The sequence below is a fragment of the Anolis sagrei genome, chromosome 6 (genome assembly GCF_037176765.1).
Source record: "Anolis sagrei isolate rAnoSag1 chromosome 6, rAnoSag1.mat, whole genome shotgun sequence".
Taxonomy (NCBI): Eukaryota; Metazoa; Chordata; class Lepidosauria; order Squamata; family Dactyloidae; genus Anolis; species Anolis sagrei.
Genome location: NC_090026.1, coordinates 15,897,526 through 15,917,269, shown reverse-complemented (window position 1 = coordinate 15,917,269; position 19,744 = coordinate 15,897,526). Strand labels below are relative to the sequence as shown.

The following is a 19,744-nucleotide window of genomic DNA, read 5'->3' as shown; positions in this document are numbered from 1 at the left end:
TCTGACTTGCCAAGGTACGGGCGCAGCTGGCACACAAGTTTTAATTGTGCGAACGCTCCCCTGGCCACTGCTGCAACCTGGGATTCCAGGCTCAGTTATGAATCCAGGAGAACTCCCAAGATGTGAACCTGTGCCTTCAAGGGGAGTGTAACCCCATCCAGCACAGGTTGTGATCCTATACCCTGTTTGGCCTTGCAACTGACCAGGAGGACCTCTGTCTTGTCTGGATTCAACTTCAATTTGCTTGCCCTCATCCAGACAGTCACAGCAGCCAGGCGGTTCAGGACTTGGACAGCCTCCTTAGCATCTGGTGGAAATGAGTGATAGAGTTGGACGTCATCTGCGTACAGATGGCATCGAACTCCAGAACTCCGGATGATCTCACCCAGCGGCTTCATATAGTTCCACTATTTGCAATAACAAGGTTTCCATAACACAAATAAACAAATACATAGTAGCTTTGTGCACACAGCAGCCTTTATACACTGGAGCTTCCCTGCTCTCGAACCATTACACAATCTGACTTTTTAATTTGTTTATTGGTTCTAAGCCTGTCTTTTTTTGAGTGAGAAGAGCGCTTCCATCCTTTGGGCGAAAGGCAGCTATAATGATTTGTTACTTGGGGTGCATCTACAACACTTTAACTGCTATGACTCAGTGCTATGGAATTTATAGTTTGGGGAGGAAAGCACTCTTTGGCAGAGAAGGCTCAAGCCCTTGGAAAACTACAACTCCCAGGATTCCATAGCATTGAGCCATGGCAGTTAAAGAGCATGGGAGGAGAATAACTTTCCCTTTTTAAACTGCATATCCCAGTATGTTATAAGATGTTGCCATGGAAATAATAATAATTTATTTATTTATTTATTTATTTATTTATTTATGCGCTTGTATACCACTAATATCTCAGCCTAAGTCGGCGACTCATTGCGGTTTACAACACTTAAAAAACAGTATTCAGTTTAAAAGCATAAAACACATATACAATACAAATTATTGGGCCACCAATAATAATCCCATGCATCTCGTAACTGGAATCGCAATCCAAAATTCGTCGTCCATGATTACCAATCCTTTAGTCATCAAAATTCGTTGCAACGGATTAACCGAATGCTTGTTTAAACATCCATGTCTTCAATCTCTTCCGAAACACCATCAGCGAGGAGGCTGATCGTACCTCTATGGGGAGGGCGTTCCAAAGCTGAGGGGCCACCACAGAAAAGGCCCTGTCTCTCGTTCCCGCCAGCCGCGCTTGTGAAGCCGGTGGGATAGAGAGCAGGGTCTCCCCAGAAGATCTTAGGGTCCTGGTGGGCTGATAGGCTGAGATACGTTCGGATAGATAAGTTGGGCCAGAACCGTTTAGGGCTTTAAAGGCCAACGCCAGCACTTTGAATTGAGCCCGGTAGCAGATCGGCAGCCAGTGGAGCTGGTGCAGCAGAGGAGTTGTATGCTCCCTGCGCCCCGCTCCGGTTAGTATCATGGCTGCCGCCCGTTGGACTAATTGGAGCTTCCGGGCTGTCTTCAAAGGCAACCCCACGTAGAGAGCGTTGCAGTAGTCAAGACGGGATGTAACCAGAGCGTGGACTACTTTATTATTCATCCCACCTTTCTCCCTACATACATACATACATACATACATACATACATACATATATCTCACAATAACAGATGAGAAGGAAGGAGAGAGCTGGCAAAAGACTACATTTCCCAGAAGTCAACCAAAGAGGAAGACGATTGCAAAATGAAACCGGATTTGCAGTGCAATTGTTTCTCTTTGTTGCTTCTATGTGCAAAATGTATCCAGGAGGGAAAAAACTGAGCATTTAGAAACGCACAGCTCCCAAGATTTACAAAAACTACATTTCCCATAATCCATTGGCAATCATTTCCCAGCAGCCTCTGTAGCTCAACCCACACTGATATGAAAGACAGGAACTGCCTCTTGGCAAAAAGCTTAGCCTTAGAGAAACTGAATGTGCTATTTTCTGGACTGCAATAACCACATTGAGAGAGAGAGACAGAAGAAACTGCAGGCATTTAAAAGGACCATTCATTCATTCATGTAAGCATTTGTCTTAACCTTGATGATAAGATCTGCCTTTGTTCCTCCAGCTTTGCAATTGAACATATGCATGCAGTGCTATAGAACTAAAGGTGCATCTGCAGCAGGAATGGGCAAACTTGGGCCCTCCAGGTGTTTTGGACTCCAACTCCCACAATTCCTAACAGCCGGCAGGCTGTTAGGAATCCTACAATCCTACAGATTGATGAGATACATAATTAGATAGAGAGAGATAGCAGGTGGATAGATAGATCAATCAGGAGGACTGCTTGGAGTTACAGTCCAAGATTAGGTAGAGAAGGAAGAAAGGAGAGAGAGAAAAAGGAAGGGGAAGGAAGGAAAGTGGTAGAGAAAGAAGGAAGGAAGGAAGGAAGGAAGGAAGGAGAGAAAGAAAGAAAAAGGGGAGGGAGGGAAGGAAGGAAGGAAGGAAGGAAGGGAGGGAGAGAGGGAGGAAGGAAGGAAGGAAGGAAGGAGAGAAGGAAAGAAAAAAGGGAGGGAGGGAGGGAGGGAGGAGGGAGAGAAGGAAGGAGAGAAGGAAAGAAAAAAGGAAGGAGAGAAAGAAGAGAAAGAGGGAGGGAAGGTTGGCCACAGCAACGTGTGGCGGGTACAACTAGTAAATAAATAAATTCATTCCAGTGCCCAGGAACTGTCTAGGCATTGCAGTCCAAAAGAGTAACTTTTCCATTGCACGAGACTGTTGAGTGGATGGCTTCCTTCAGAGAAAGGAGTTTGTCTTGGAAACCCATAAAATACCATTATCCCGCCGAATATTTATTTATTTATTTGCTGCATTTGTTGACCGCCATTCTCAGCCCTAGGGCGACTCATGGCGGTGTACAACATATAAAAGACAATTTACAATAAGCAATAACAAAAAAAAGTCAACATATCAGTAAACACAATCATATAGTTACACTAAATAATCCGCTCCGTCTCATCATAGAATCATAACCAAACTCGTAATCCATGTTCCGTTCCAGTTGTCATTACCAATTTATGTAGCGCTCAGTTAAATGCCTTCTCAAATAGCCATGTCTTTAGGCTCTTACGGAAAGACAAAAGGGAGGGCGCCTGTCTGATGTCAACAGGGAGGGTGTTCCACAGCCGGGGGGCCACCACCGAGAAGGCCCTCTCTCTCGTCCCCGCCAGACGTGCCTGTGCAGCAGGTGGGATCGAGAGAAGGGCCTCCCCAGACGATCTCAAGGCCCTCGTGGGCTCATAGGCCGAGATGCGGTCCGAAAGGTATTTTGGGCCAGAACCGTTTAGGGCTTTGTAGGATAACACCAGCACCTTGAATTGGGCCCGGTAGCAGATCGGCAGCCAGTGGAGCTGGAACAACAGGGGCGTTGTATACTCCCTGCGTCCCGCTCCTGTTAGTAACATGGCTGCCGCGCAATGGACTAGCTGAAGCTTCCGGGCCGTCTTCAAGGGCAGCCCCACGTAGAGAGCGTTGCAGTAGTCAAGGCGGGATGTGACCAGAGCGTTTGCTGTTTCTTAATGGTAAAGATAACAGTCAATTTCTTTTTGTGTCTTTTGTAGTTCAGTCCTGCTTCAGACATGACAGTCTTACAGGGACAAGTCGTTTGCACAGAAAGCTATGGCTCCCGCAAAACCCATCACTATAAATCATTGCCCGATGGGAGATTGAGTTGTGTCTTGGATACACCTGAAGGTGGGGGCTATCGTTCCATACGGGATTTCTTCACAGTGAGTCCATTTTAAAGTTGTTCCTTTTACATTCTTATCTTATTTAACCATTTGTCATAATCTATACTTTTTACATTGCTGTTTTTGTGGTGCTCAAGCCTGGCTTGCTTTAATGCCTACACTTAAGGCTCATCCAGAAACTGAAGCTAGCACAGGATGATTCAATGAGGTTTCTCAAGGGGCAGCCGACTGGCAGCATTATTGTCAATTAAGTCTCATCCTAAGCTCTCCTATTAGTGGAAATGATTTAATTTGGCAGGACTTCTGTGATGTTGGTTGGGTTCTCATTTCTGCAGGCAGTTTTCCTACCCCAAGGTTATCCTGAAAGCGTGAGCCCAGACTACCTTGCATACCAGATTTGGGACACTGTGCAGGTGAGTGTGTCATGTATGTACCATGTGTTTTGGAATTTGCGTGGTTTTAATTGTTGTTTTAATAATTTATGTTTTATTGCTGTTTTAATTGTAATTGTTATTTTTGGATTATTATTTTTTTTTGTTGGGCATCAAATTTCTGCCAGTTGTGAGGCCGCCCTGAGTCTCCTTCGATGTGAAAAGGGCTGGGTACAAGTATAGGAAATAATAAATAAACAAATATTTTTCAATAGTGTCAGAAGCGACTTGAGAAACTACAAGTTGCTTCTGTTGTGAGAGAATTGGCTGTCTGCAGGGACGTTGCCCAGGGGACGCTTGGATATTTTACTCTCCTTCTCTCATGTCCCTGCATGAGAAGCTGGAGCTGACAAACAGGAGCTCACCACTCTCTCTGGATTCGAACCGAACATCACGTCAGCAGTTCAGCCGGCACAAGGGTTTAACCCATTGTGCCACCATGGCGCCTTATGTTTAGGTGTATGTATTTCATAGTGGCGTGTTTTGATATATGTATTATTTATTTATTTATTTATTTACCTTACTTATGTACCGCTGTTCTCAGCCCGAAGGCGACTCACAGCAGTTCACAACAAATAAGAACAGAAAAAATTCAGTGCTACAGTATAAAAACAATTAACAGCCTAACACATTACACAATTAATAAATAATTACTACAATAACCATTCACTGTCATCTCATCATCAAAATTATGTTGTGTGCATTTTATGTTGATGTGTTTTTACTGCATCGTACCCGCCTCAAGTTGTGAGGAGAGACAGATAAATAAAATAATAACATAACAGTAATATAATTATGATTTTTTTTTTGGGTCGGGTCAGGAGCAACTTGAGAAGCTGCAAGTCGCTTCTGGTGTGAGGGAATTGACCATCTGCAAGGACATTGCCCAGGGGATGCTCGGATGTTTTTGATGTTTTATCATCCTTGAGGTTTCTCTCATGTCCCCGCATGAGGAGCTGGAGCTGACAGAGGGAGCTCATCTGGATTCGAACCTGTGACCTGTCGGTCTTTAGTCCTGCTGGCACAAGGGTTTAACCCACAGCGCCACCGGGGGCTCCTTATAATTATGATAATATAACTATTATTGTATCGATTTTGGGTGAATGGGATGGAATTCCTTATTTTAAAAGGATGTTGGGATGCTAACACTGTCTTCTTTTCCCTTTCTCTAGAACAGGCTTCTTAAACCTTTTCACCTTACAACTCCTTTCCATCTGATATTTTTTTACATGACCCCAGGTATATAGGTACATAAAATAGGCATTAAAATTAGACATTTACTGAAAATCAATCAGCATTTGCAAGCTTGCTAAGCAGGCTGATTCTACTTTTTTGTGGAGTAAAGTTTAAACCAGTGGCTCTCAACCTGTGGGTCCCCAGGTGTTTTGGCCCACAACTCCCAGAAATCCCAGCCAGTTTGCCAGCTGTTTCTGGGAGTTGAAGGCCAAAACATCTGGCGACCACAGGTTGAGAACCACTGGCTTAAACATTTCCTGCAGAGTCCACTCTAAACGTGGCATGTTATTGTTAACAGATGGGTGACGTTCCTAAACCTTTTGCCATATTTTCCGTGACCCCAACATTGAGCTAAGGGGAACCCGTGTAGGGAGAGGAACCCACAGTTTAAGAAGCCCTGCTCTAGAACATAGGAAACTAGTATACTTGTTTTAATCCTCATGAGTTGAACAGTTTTTAAGAGGTTCTTCACTTTGCAAAATGTGTGTCCTTGAGTCAATGTGAGTCAATGAGGAAGATGGATAGAGAGAATGAGGAGAGGATAGGGCACTGAAGGTCAATGCAAGACCACGTACTCCCCTGACTCTCCCCCTCTGTCTCCCCCAATTCCCCAGGCCTTTGCTAGTAGTATCACGGGGACCCTGGCCACCCAGGCGGTGCTGAAGGGGGTGGGAGTCGGGGACGAGACCTCCACCGTTACAGCCGCCACTGTCACTTGGATACTCAAAGGTGGGACTTGCCTTCAGTTACTCCATTGTGCCTTTCCCTCTTTTCTCTTCTCTTTTTATTTATTTATTTATTTAGATCAGTAGGCGGGAAGGTAATGGCACTCCATGCAGTCATGCTGGCCACATGACCTTGGAGGTGTCTATGGACAATGCCGGCTCTTTGGCTCAGAAATGGAGATAAACACCAACCCACAGAGTTGGACACGACTAGACTTAATGTCAGGGGAGACCTTTATCTTTCCTTTTCTCAATCTTATACCCTCTGCTACTTGCCCAAAATGTGTTGCTTGATTGTCCAGAGTGTGTCCTAAAATAGTCCCTTGCAAAGCCTTACATTGCCTCCCACTTCCCTCTATATGAAAGGTACTCATCCTTTCTGTTACAGATGGGACAGGAATGCTGGGCCGAATTGTCTTTGCCTGGAGTAAGGGGTGAGTCCAGTTGCCATTTCCATGTTGATGCTGATGAGTCTGGTGAGATAAATGTTGGGAGGCACATATTTTAAGTTATGCATATCCACAATTTTTCCAACAAAGTCATTGTGGTTCTTGACCAGGCATGGGCAAACTTTTGCCCTCCAGGTGTTTTTGGACTTCAACTCCCACAATTCCTAACAGCCGGTAGGCTGTTAGGAATTGTGGGAGTTGAAGTCCAAAAACACCTGGAGGGCAAAAGTTTACCCGTGCCTGTTCTTGCCTCTTCTGTAGTGTTTATGCAACAACCTTGCAAGGTAGGCAAAACTGAGGGATTGATCCAAGCTTGCTTAGTGAATTTTGTGATTTGAATCCAGCTTTCCTTAGTTCTAACTCAGGTATGGAGAAATGTTGGCCCTCGAGGTGTTTTGGACTTCAACTCCCACGATTCCTAACAGCTGATAGGTTGAAGTCCAAAACACTTGGAGGGTCAAAGTTTGCCCATGCCTGATCTAATTACTACACCACGCTGTCTTTTGTGTGATCCTTAAGGGCTCTTTTTTTTCCTTTTTCGTCTTCAGGAGCAAACTGGACTGTGATGCTAAGCAATGGAGGTAATGAGGAGGACTCACTCCCTTCTGGTTTTGTCTTAAATTATAAGTCTCTTCCTTCTTTATTCCATGATCTACTGTTAGCTACAAATTAGAAGTCTGGATGGATGATGCTTCCGCTGAGAATTCCTACATGGCAGGGAATAGGATTGGATGCCCTTTGGGATCATTTCCAACCTGGATGTCATGATTCTGTATATTATCACCAGTTGGTTTAGGATCAGAGTTTTCAAGACTCTGTGTTGTGACACATTTAGTGTGTCAACCGCAGTGTGTAGGTGTGTTGCACAATTGCAAGGAAAAACATCTAAGTCTATTTGAAATTAGCAATAAGTCATGTATTTTTAAAAATATAAAGGAAAGGTTTCCATGAGATATGTTGCATCCCTATTCTTGTTGTTGCTATAATTAATCTGTCTTCCTATTATTATTATTATTATTATTATTATTATTATTATTGTCGTGTCAGGAGCGACTTGAGAAACTGCAAGTCGCTTCTGGTGTGAGAGAATAGGCTGTCTGCAAGTACGTTGCCCAGGGGACGCCCGGATGATTTGATGTTTTTATCATCCTTGTGGGAGGCTTCTCTCATGTCCCGTATGAGGAGCTGGAGCTGATAGAGGGAGCTCATCCGCCTCTCCCCGAATTCGAACCTGCGACCTGTCGGTCTTTAGTCCTGCCAGCACAGGGGTTTAACCCACTGTGCCACCAGGGGCTCCACATTATTATTATTATTATTATTATTATTATTATTATTATTATCCGTCCCCTGCCACGCATTGCTGTGGCCCACATGGGGGTTCTGTGTGGGAGGTTTGGCCCAATTCTATCACTGGTGGGGTTCAGAATGCTCTGTGATTGTAGGTGAACTATAAATCCCAGCAACTACAACTCCCAAATGTCAAGATTCTATTTTCCCCAAACTCCACCAGTGTTCACATTTGGGCATATTGAGTATTCTTGTAGAGTTTGGTCCAGATCCATCATTGTTTGAATCCACAGTGATCTTTGGATGTAGGTGAACTACAACTCCAAAATCAAAGGACACTGCTCACCAAACCCTTCCAGTATTTTCTGTTGGTCATGGGAGAACTGCGTACCAAGTTTGGTTCAATTTCATCATTGGTGGGGTTCATAATGTTCTTTGATTGTAGGTGAACTATAAATCCCAGCAATTGACAAACTCCCAATTGATAAAATCAATTTTTTGAGTGAAGGACATACATTGGGTTGTTAGGTGTCTTGTGTCCAAATTTGGTGTCAATTCGTCCAGTGGTTTTTGAGTTCTGTTAATCCCACAAATGAACATTACATTTTTATTTATCTAGATTATTATTATTATTATTATTATTATTATTATTATTCATAATCCACTTTTATTTCTCCTGTAGGAGACTCAAAGCATCTTAACATAAAAGCATCACCATTCCTATCTCTTATAAGGAGTGGGTTTAACATTCAGTTTGCTAGCAAGACTGAATACGGTAGAGTCTTGCTTATCCGACCTTTGCTTATCCGACATTCCATCTTATCCGATGCCCTGCTTTTCCTCCAGCATTTCCCCTTCAATTAAAGGAGTGCTCCACAACTCTCTCTCCATTCCCAATAAGTGGAAAAGACAAGACGAGGAGGGAGGAAAGGGGGAAAAGAGACAGGAGTGGATGCAGCAGCATCCTCCCTCCTTCCCTCAGTGACTTCCATGCTCCTCTTCCTGCTGGGACACTCTAGCCCCGAGGTGTTGCCTTGCCTTAACACTTTGAGTCCCTGTTGTTAGTATTCTAGTTGTCTAGTGCTGTGTCGCTCCATATTATCTGACATTTTCATTTATCCGACGTTCTGCCAGCCTGCTTATGTCGGATAAGATTCTACAGTAACTGGGTCATGAATTACTTCTTTATTTACTTACAGTATTTATATTCCGCCCTTCTCACCCCACAGAGGACTCAAGGCGGATTACAATGCATATATACATGGCAAACATTCAATGCCATTTGGACATACAACATATATAGGCCATATATACAACAGATCAGACCTTGGAAAGTCTGATCTGGCCACGGTGGTCCACACTCTGGTTACATCCCGTATAGACTACTGCAACACTCTCTACGTGGGGTTGCCTTTGAAGACTGCCCGGAAGCTACAACTAGTCCAACGAGCGGCAGCCAGATTACTAACAGGAGCGGGATACAGTGAGCATACTACTCCTCTGTTACGTCAGCTCCACTGGCTGCCAATCAGTTTCTGAGCACAATTCAAAGTGCTGGTGTTGACCTATAAAGCCCTAAACGACTCTGGCCCAATTTACCTGTCCGAACGGATTCTCCCCTATGAACCATCAAGGTTATTAAGATCTTCTGGAGGGGCCCTGCTTGTGGTCCCACCACCCTCGTAATCGCGTCTGGTGGGGGACAAGGGACAGGGACTTCTCGGTGGTGGCCCCTTGGCTCTGGAACTCTCTACCACTGGAGATTAGAACTGCCCCTTCTCTCCTGACTTTTAGAAAGCTGGTGAAAACTTGGCTCTGGAATTTAGCATTCGATGAATGAGTCAATAACTCTTGACCACACGGACAGATGGTGATGAATTGTGATTTCATTCTGATGACTTGGCCTTATGTAATTATATGATTGTATTTTAAGATATTTTATGTATTACTGCATTATGTGATGTGATATTTTAAACTATTGTTTATGAATCTTTTGTTGTGAACCGGCCTGAGTCCCTCTGCAGAGGTTAAGAAGACCGGTATATAAAAGTTCAAAATAAATAAATAAATATAGACAGACACAGGGGCATTTAACATTCTAGCTTTTCCAGCTTCATGAGGCTTGATTCTGGCCACAGGGGAGCTGCTGCTTCACCATCCACTTGTGACACTGAGTCCTTTGATAGAGTACTTCCTCATTCTATTACACGCTGCTGGGAGGTTTTATGGCGTCGTAAATTAGTTACATTAGCCTCCCCACATAAAGCAGTACCTAAATTTTCTACTTGACAGATGCAACTTTCTTTGGGGCTGCATAGGTTGACAGCAAGCTAGACTATTAATGGTCAGGCTGGCTTCGAACTCACGACCTCTCGGTCAGTAGTGATTTAATGCAACTGGCTACTAGCTAGCTGCAACACAGCCTGCACAAAAGTATACTGGTTGGGTAATGTTTCCCCTTTGACCATAGCTGATTGAGCTTTTAACCTTTCACTTTACCCTTTAGACTCTTTGCCGATGTGCTCAACGACGTGGCCATCTTAATGGAGATCCTGGCACCAGCATTCCCAGCATTCTTCACCCTCATTGTGTGCATCAGTGGCTTTTTCAAAGTAAGCAAGCATGGTTTAGACATGGGAGTGGGCTTGTGATATTTGGGCAGTAATGCACAGAGCAAGAAGAGGTTCTTTGGTGTTCGGTAGAAATGGAAGGAACACACTTTGTGAAACTCCTCATTTGATCTCGTCTTGGGAAGAAGGATTGGTTTGATGTCTGGAAAGAGTTTAGTAGAACGTTTCATTTTGATTCCTGGCACTTATGGGATAGTGCGTTCTCGATGTGAATTTTCACTCTGGACTTCGATGCATTATACAGCTTTCTGCATGTTGTCAACAAAGCTTTTTTCTTTGGTTCGTTTTCTTCTCTTTTGTAGTGCATCGTGGGAGTTGCTGGAGGTGCCACCCGGGCAGCCCTTACCATGCACCAGGCCCGAAGGGACAACATGGCAGACGTTTCCGCCAAAGATGGAAGCCAGGTGAGAGGAAGTCCTTGAGATGGCTGGACAAGGGCATGAAAGGCCTTGGAATTAAAATTGACCCTCTCCTGATTTCCTAAGTTGCATGTTCTATGTTGCAATTACAGAGACACACCATGGCCACATTTTTTGCACTTGATATTTATATTATCTTGCTTGGTGAAGAGTTTTGAGCAGCTCATTTGCATGGTTTTAATTTTGTGCCTTATTTTAGGGGTTTTCCTGCCAAGATTTGTTCAAAGGTGGTTTCCCATTGCCTTCTTCTGAGGCTTGTTTTTTCATGTCAGGAGTGACTTGACAAACTGCAAGTTGCTTCTGGTGTGAGAGAATTGGCCGTCTACAAGGACGTTGCCCAGGAAACGGCCAGATGTTTTGATGTTTTACCATCCTTATGGGAGGCTTCTCTCATGTCCCCACATGGGGAGCCGGAGCTGACAGAGGGAGCTCATCCGCACTCTCCCTGGATTCAAACCTGCGACCTGTTGGTCTTCAAGGGTTTAACCTATTGCACCACTGGGGGATCCTTCTGAGGCAGAGAGAGTGTGACTAGGTTTCCATGGCTAAATGGGAATTTGAACTGGTCTCCCGGAGTTCTAGTCCAACGCTGGCCTGAGTCACAGAAACCCATTTATTGACCTTGAGCAAGTCACACTCTCTCAGCCCCAGGAGGAAGCAATGGCAAATCCCATATGAAGAAATCATATGTGTCAATGTTGCCATATGCCACAGTCGACCAGAAGGCATAATGCAGCAACCACCAATAAAGGTGTTGCCTGGTTCTCCCTTTTGTTTTTCTCTCTCCTAGGAGACACTGGTGAACTTAGCCGGCTTACTTTTCAGCCTTCTCCTCATCCCTCTTGTAGCTGACAATCTCTGGTGAGTGAATGGTTGCCAGGCTAAGTTGAAGATGAGGCAAGACTTACAAGAATATAAGGCAGAGATGGGTGACTGCCAAAGTTGGGGTTCATCCTGGCCTTCCATGTACACTTCACTGTACCCCACTTTTGTAAACAAATTATACATAGGAAAAATTCAGTAACCACAGAACACACATTTGTAATTATACTTAACAGTGTCAGTGGGAAAAAAAGGTCTCTCAATGAATTTACTATGTCTTGCAGGTGATTCTATGGTATTCTTCCACTGGAATATGGCATAGAGTCACCCTGAAGGACCTAGGAAATTCCTAGATATTATGACGCAAAGGTTTTCCCTGACATTAAATGTAGTCGGGATTGACTCTGGAGGTTGGTGCTCATCTCCATTTCTAAGCCAAAGAGCCAGCGTTGTCCGTAGACACCTCCAAGGTCATGTAAATAGCATGACTGCATGGAGCGTTGTTACTTTCCCGCGGAAGCGGTACCTATTGATCTACTCACATTTGCATGTTTTCGAACTGCTAGGTTGGCAGGAGCTGAGGCAAACAGCGGGAGCTTACCTTGCTCCCCGGATTCAAACCGCCAATCTTTCGGTCAGCAAGTTCAGCAGCTCAGTGGTTTAACCTGCTGTGCTACCGGGGGGGGGGGGGGGGGGAGATATGATACTTCTCTAGAAATCTCAAGTTCCGTCAGCACATCTCAATGCTATGTTACACCAGAAATCAGGTATACTCATGGTGGTCACTTATATCTGTGATTGTTACTGTACTTTTTGTTTGAAATATTTTGAGGGTCAAAATGACCTTGTTTTCCATAGGTAGTGAAGGGAAATTTCACCATCTCCTCCTATTGGGGTTGTTTTAGATTCAGAAGAAGTCTTTATTGCATTGCAAAGTCAACTAGGAGTATTGGGACATTTAAATTATTTTTTAAAATAATTTTCCCTTTAGCCTCACCTATTCCCTCTATGGTTTCTTCACCATTCTGCACCTCTATGCCAACTACCGAGCTGTGAGGGCTGTCTGCATGGAGACCCTCAACCGTGCGCGGCTTAGCCTGGTCTTCCAGCATTTCTTGGAGGCAATAGAAATACCAGGCCCAGACATCATCAATCCTCAAGAGCCCTTACTACCAGGTAACTACCAGGTTGATTACGTTGTCCATACTCTGGAGTTGCTGCTGTGTTTTGGTCTGATCCTGCACTTGTGATCCTTGTGGCTCCCTAATATTCTAATCCTTCAAGCCAGTGGGAAATAATGTTGCAAAGCTGAACTGTTTCTATCTTTGGTGTAAACACTACATAGCACATGTCACATACATAATAGAGCTTTTGCTGAATCCCTAAACTTGTCATTTACAATACTTTGAGCATAAGAGTGATGCTCATAGAAACCTTGAATGTATCTCTCTTGACTAGGGTTCAGACATCAACTGAAGATAACTCTTGGAGCTCCACTTCACTCAGTAACTTCTAAGTGAGTAGCAAATCTTCAGTGTTCCTTGCCTTGCAACTGGAGGGGGATTTCCCAACATACCTACATATATTTATGTTCATAAATGTGCATTCATTGGATGCCCTAAAGCAAAGGTTGAATGAATGTGTTTCAAGTATTTGCAAGGATGACTTTGAAATCCCTTTCAACCCAACAATGTTGTGAATTGTTTACAAAGGCTTGTGTGCATACATACCCATTTAAAAAAATCAAATTGGTTAACTTATTTGTTTTCCCAGGGCAGGTGTTTATTGATATTTTTAAAAAGCAAATAATAATAATAATAATAATAATAATAATAATAATAATAGGTGACAGCAGGATTGAAGAAGAGAAACAACTGGAAAAGCTGACATAATATGAGGATTTAAAAATCGAACTGCAAAGACTCTGGCACAAGCCAGTAAAGGTGTTCCCAGTGGTGATTGGCACACTGGGTGCAGTGCCTAAAAACCTTGGCCTGCACTTAAACACAATTGGCGCTGACAAAATTACCATCTGCCAGCTGCAAAAGGCCAACTTACTGGGATCTGCATGCATTATTCATCGATACATCACATAATCCTAGACACTCGGGAAGTGTCTGACATGTGATCCAATACAACAGCCAGCAGAGTGATCTTGTTTGCTGTGGACTCATCTTGTTGTGTTTCTAATACTACTACTACTACTACTACTACTTATTAATAATAATAATAATAATAAGAAGAATCTATATAAATAAAAATGTAATGTTCGTTTGTGGGATTAACAGAACTAAAAAAACCACTGGATGAATTGCCCCCAAATTTGGCCACAAGATACCTACTAACCCGAGGAATGACCATCACTAAAAAAAAATTGAGTTTGTCATTTGGGAGTTGTAGTTGCTAGGATTTATAGTTAACCTACAATCAGAGAGCATTCTGATCTCCACCAGTGATGGAATTGAACCAAACAGGACACCCATGACCAACAGAAAACCCCAGAAGGGTTTGGTGGGCATTGACCATGAGTTTTGGAACTGTAGTACACCTATATCCAGAGAGCACAGTGGACTCAAACAATGATGGATCTGGACCAAACTTGGTACGAATACGCAATATGCCCAACTAGGAACACAGATGGAGCTGGGGGGAAATAGACCTTGACATTTGGGAGTTGTTGTCACTGGGATTTCTAGTTCACCTGCAATTAATGAGCATTCTGAACCCCACAAACGATAGAATTGGGGCAAACTTCCCACACAGAACCCCTATGGCCAAAAGAAAATACTTAGGGCCATCCAGTCCAACTCCCTTCACCAGGGCAAAAAAACTTGATCAAATACTGTTTACCAAGAAGAATAAAGACATTACATACATTAGAAACCAACACTTTCCCACTACTTTGTTTTCCAGATCACCAGACTGGGCCACAGCAACACGTGGCAGGGGAACGGCTAGTAATAATAATAATAATAATAATAATAATCTATTAAATGGGAAACTTATAGATGCAATTGTTGTTTGCCCTCAAGTCATTTTCATTTATAGCAACCCTAAGGTGAACCTATTACAGGGTTTCTTTCGCAAAACTTGTTCAGAAGGGGTTTCCCCTCCTCTGAGGCTGAGAGTATGTGACTTGTCCAAGGTCAACCAGTGGGTTTCCATAGCCAAGTAGGGACTTGAACCCTGACCCAATGCTCAGACTTCGATGCCATTCTGACTTCATGACAAAAGCAGATGAGTTTGAATTTACCCATTTAGTTTGCAATTCACACCTCACCTTTGGAGCTCCTCCTGCATTTAGAGCATTCATACATTTTCCTTCAATCCCTAACAGTGTTGCTGAATTCCAGAAAGCTCTCGAGGGGAATTCTACAAACTACTTAATCTTCTTCAACCAAGCAGCTGGTGGGTATATCAGAAAGAGATGTGCAAGAAGTGTTTAGGTGAAAAGACATTTTGGGAATGTGGAAAGAGGGTGAGGTTTGTACCATAGTTGGTACAGGGCTAGAATACTATAAAATAGAATGCCACAGATGCAGACAAAACATCAGGAGAGAATGCTTCTAGAACATGGCCATACAGCCCAAAAAACCTACAACAACCCAGTGATTCCAGCCATGAAAGCCTTTGACAATACAATAAATGTATAGTTTGCTGCAACTGCATCTAGAAGTTGAAAGATAGTTTTCTTCTTTAAATTAAAATATTGCGTGGTTGTTGTTGCTGTTGCTGCTGTTGTTGTTAATATTATTATTATGGTATTCCATATCTATATCTTAAAAGAGACTCAAAGCAGCTAGCTTATGGGTTCAGGAAACCATAGTGCAAAACAAAACAAAACAAAAACATTTGCAAAGTCGGAGAGACATTTTCTTATTGATTCTTTTATCACCACTTAAGTCCCTTGGTCGTCTTCCACAGGGACTGTCTTTGTCCTCCTCCACCGACAGGCAAGGAGTGTGGATGTGATTAAAGCCTGCAGCCACGCCCTTCTCCTGGAAGTCCTGCTGTCTCGAGATGTGGCCTTGGATGTGATTGTGAAAAAAAAATCCCTCTTAGCTGTGCAGAAGCAGCTTCGTGAAGGTAATGAACTGATCAACCCAGAAGTGCATCTGGGGAAGTCCTTATACGGATCACATAGGCAGTATGAATGGGAAGATACTTAGAACAAGGAAGGGTGCCTCCTTGAGACATGGGAGAGCTCTTCCTAAACCACGCAGATGACATTGCATTGGGTGATCATGTAGGATAATCCATCTTTCTTTTTGTATCATCCAGGATCTAAGAACAACGGTTGCAGTGTGATTTCTGAGACACATAGGGTACTAGACATGATATTCCCTAAATTTCTGGCAGGTATGTCATATAAGTAAATATTAAAACCATTTGCTTCAAAAATTTGGAAAAGTCAGATTTCAACACATGAGTGTGTTTTGCAAATTGAACAAGTTTGCATCTAACTTTTGTGTGTGTGTGTGTCAGGAGTGGCTTGGGAAACTGCGAGTCGCTTCTGGTGTGAGAGAATTGGCTGTCTGCAAGGATGTTGCCCAGGGGACACCCAGATGTTTTACCATTTCGTGGGAAGCTTCTCTCATGTCCCCACATAAGAAGCTGAAGCTGACAGAAACCTCAGGGAGGATGTCCAGAAGTCACAGAATTTTTTTATTTCACTTTCTCATTTTGGTTTATTGTTTTACTTTATCTATATATATACACACACTCACATGTATGTATATATGAATATATGGAGATGTGCATATATACAGCGGGGGGGGGGGGGGAAAGTATTTAGTCAGATACCAATTGTATAAGTTCTCCCACTTAAAAAGATGAGAGAGGCCTGTAATTGACATCATAGGTAGATCTCAAGTATGAGAGACAACATGAGAAAACACATCCAGAAAATCACATTGTCTGATTTTTAATGAATTTATTTGCAAATTATGGTGTAAAATAAGTATGCAGGATAAACTCTTGTGCTGGCAGGACTGAAGACTGGCAGGTCAGAGGTTCAAATCTGAGGAGAGTGTGGATGACCTCCCTCTGTCAGTCCCAGCTGCCCATGTGGGGACTTGAGAGAAGCCTTCCACAAGGATGGTAAAGCATCAAAAAACATCCGGGCATCCCCTGGGCAACATCTTTACAGATGGCTAATTCTCTCACACCAGAAGCGGGGATGCTAATTTAACTAATTTAAATTATAAGATGCCATAAAAATCTCCAGTAGTGTGCAAAAGAATGAGGAAGTACTCCATCGGTGTCACAAGTAGACAGTGAAGCGACAGCTCCCCTGGTGGCCGGAATTCGAGCATACCCTCATGAAGCTAGAATGTTAAATACTCAGCCTTTGTCGTTGTCTATATATGTTGTATGTCTAAATGTCATTGAACGTTTGCAATGTATTTGTGCATTGTAATCCATCCTGAGTTCCCTGCGAGGTGAGCAGGGCGGAATATAAATACTGTAATTATTAATAATAGTAAATAATAAGAATCATAATAATAAGAAATAAGAAAACCCCATATTTGCTTTGTACGTTGCTTTGCAGAAAGTTGGTAGCAAGACAGTCTAGATTAGGCCTGGGCAAACTTGGGCCCTCCAGGTGTTTTGGACTTCAACTCCCACAATTCCTAACAGCCTATTGGAGGGCTGAAGTTTGCCCAGGCCTGGTCAAGATGCATTATTTGGGGATACCACATTCCTGTTCTTTCATTTATCTACCAATTTATTTCTTCCAAGGTTTGACGGAAGCAGGATGGGTGACAGAGCGGAACCTTTTGGGCCCGGAAGAGTGGCGCGTGGATTGGACCATTGCTGGGAAGAAAACATTCTGACATAGGAAGACTGCTGAACATTGAAGTATCAAAGAGACTGGATGGTTGGCGCTTGGTCTGTCTTTGCCTCTTTAGAGATGGGCAAAACTGTAATGCCAAAAAGAGAGGCAACGTGCAGACCGTGTACTTTCTCCCTCTTTCCCAAAATATGTGAGTTGGTAGCGGGGCAGAAAAAATAAACATTTTGTATTGGTTTTATATGAGGTCTTTTAAGGCACAAAGTGAAAGACAGTGCAGATAACATTACACTAGAGTATGGATGTAACATTTTTAATCCCAATGCTCATAACTTTGGTTGGTTTGTCTCTTCCACAGTATCGTTTGAGTGGCTTGCCTTTTCTGTAGCATAAAAGGATCAATATAACTTTCTGGTGGCGCAGCGGGTTAAACCACTAAACTGCTGAACTTGCTGAACTTGCGACTTTGGAAACTTGCTGACGGCGGTTCGAATTCAGGGAGCAGGGTGAACTCCCACTGTTAGGCCCAGCTTCTGCCAACCTAGCAGTTCGAAAACATGCAAATGTAAATAGATCAATAGGTTTCTTTTTTCGTGTTAGAAGCGACTTGAGAAACTGCAAGTCACTTCTGGTGTGAGAAAATTAGCCGTCTGTAAAGAGGTTGCCCAGGGGATGCCTGGATGTTTTTTGATGCTTTACCATCCTTGTGGAAGGCTTCTCTCAAGTCCCCACATGGGGAGCTGGGGCTGACAGAGGGAGCTCATCCACACTCTTTGGATTCAAACCTCTGACCTGCCAGTCTTCAGTCCTGCCAGCACTAGGGTTTAACCCATTGCACCACCAGGGGCTCCTAGATTAATGTGTACGTTTCTGCAGGAAGATAACAGTGCTCCATGCATTCCTGCCGGCCACAGGACCTTGGAGGCGTCTATGGACAACACTGGCTCTTCAGCTTAGAAATGGAGAGGAGCACCACCCCCCAGAGTAGGATACGACTAGACTCAATATCAGGGGAAACCTTTACCTTTACCTATAACTTCCTCCCAGATTTCAATTATTCATTCTTTTCCATTTCCCTTAAACATAGAATAATTTAATCAAAGCCCTTATGAAAAATTCTGTGCACATTTTCCTGCTATGCTTTTAACTATCTCTACATTGTGTATATTTTTTCCATGGGTTGCAAATACAGTGCTTTAAATATAAAATTGGCATTAATTCACAGCATTTCCCCCTGGTAAATGCATTTTTAGTTTAATTTGTTACTCAAGGAACTGCATTGAAGAATTATGTAAAGTACTGAAAAATGACAACATTTTTATTGTCATGTGATTCAGGAATTGAAATCTGGGAACTCGTATAAAAATAATGGTGTAACAGCTTTGGAACAGATGATTAGATGGTGACATGTCGGAACTTTAAAAGGCATTTAAAAAGGGCCTTCACGTTCTTAGAATTAATAACACTATGTAACAAAATTTGAGTTTTTTCTGTTCCTGGTCTGAAAGTATTCTTTCCTGTTTAATTGTGTGGCGCTTACTTTGAAAGCAGTTGTTATACTCCAGAAACTTCATTTTTGTGGCTGCCACAAACTTTGTTGAATTGGTTGAGACTCTATGAGATATTCACTGAAAAGCTATAGCAAAATGTGCTGCAGGATGTCCCGCAAAAACAAAAGTTTTACAGCTTAATAAACGTTTTCCATGTTTTTATGATAGTTAGGAAATGAGATTTATAACCCAGGAACAAAATGCAGGGATCCTCAAACTAAAGCCCGGGGGCTGGATATGGTCCTCCAAGGTCATTTAACCGGCCCTCACTTAGGGTCAACCTATATCTGAAATGACTTGAAAGCACACAACAACAATAACAATCCTATCTCAGCCAAAAGCAGGCCCACACTTCCCATTGAAATACTAATAGGTTTATATTTGTTAAAATTGTTCTTCATTTTAATTATTGTATTGTTTTCAAAGGTTTTTTTTTTTTGCACTACAAATAAGATATGTGCAGTGTACATAGGAATTCATTCAATTTTTTTTTGTTTTCAAATTATAATCCGGCCCTCCAACATTTTGAGGGACTATGACCTGGCCCTCTGTTTAAAAAGTTTGTGGGCCCTGGTGTAATGACACACTTTTTGTCGTAGGTGACATAGGTAAAAGTTTCTCCTTCGATTATTTCATGTTGTGGACATCAGCTAGTCCAATGCACTTTGATT

At 42.9% G+C, this 19,744-nt stretch overlaps 1 protein-coding gene across 1 annotated transcript; it reads left to right on the top strand.

Moving 5' to 3' along the window:
- Nucleotides 1–1,774: 1,774 nt before the first annotated feature.
- RUSF1 (RUS family member 1) lies at nucleotides 1,775–17,764 on the top strand. The gene is made up of 15 exons (XM_067469821.1): nucleotides 1,775–2,062; nucleotides 3,602–3,769; nucleotides 4,066–4,143; nucleotides 6,012–6,126; nucleotides 6,511–6,556; nucleotides 7,120–7,152; nucleotides 10,365–10,470; nucleotides 10,791–10,892; nucleotides 11,698–11,768; nucleotides 12,721–12,905; nucleotides 13,188–13,245; nucleotides 15,067–15,137; nucleotides 15,654–15,815; nucleotides 16,011–16,088; nucleotides 17,472–17,764. The coding sequence occupies exons 2-15, from the start codon at nucleotides 3,620–3,622 to the stop codon at nucleotides 17,564–17,566; spliced, it is 1,350 nt and encodes a 449-aa protein (XP_067325922.1). The 5' UTR covers nucleotides 1,775–2,062; nucleotides 3,602–3,619; the 3' UTR covers nucleotides 17,567–17,764.
- Nucleotides 17,765–19,744: the final 1,980 nt, after the last annotated feature.

Bases quoted from the DNA above. Each gene is read 5' to 3' on its own strand.
- RUSF1 (XM_067469821.1), top strand. From the start codon at position 3,620: ATGACAGTCTTACAGGGACAAGTCGTTTGCACAGAAAGCTATGGCTCC. The intron at 6,127-6,510 runs GTGGGACTTGCC...TTTCTGTTACAG, and splicing joins TGTCACTTGGATACTCAAAG to ATGGGACAGGAATGCTGGGC. The intron at 16,089-17,471 runs GTATGTCATATA...ATTTCTTCCAAG, and splicing joins ATTCCCTAAATTTCTGGCAG to GTTTGACGGAAGCAGGATGG.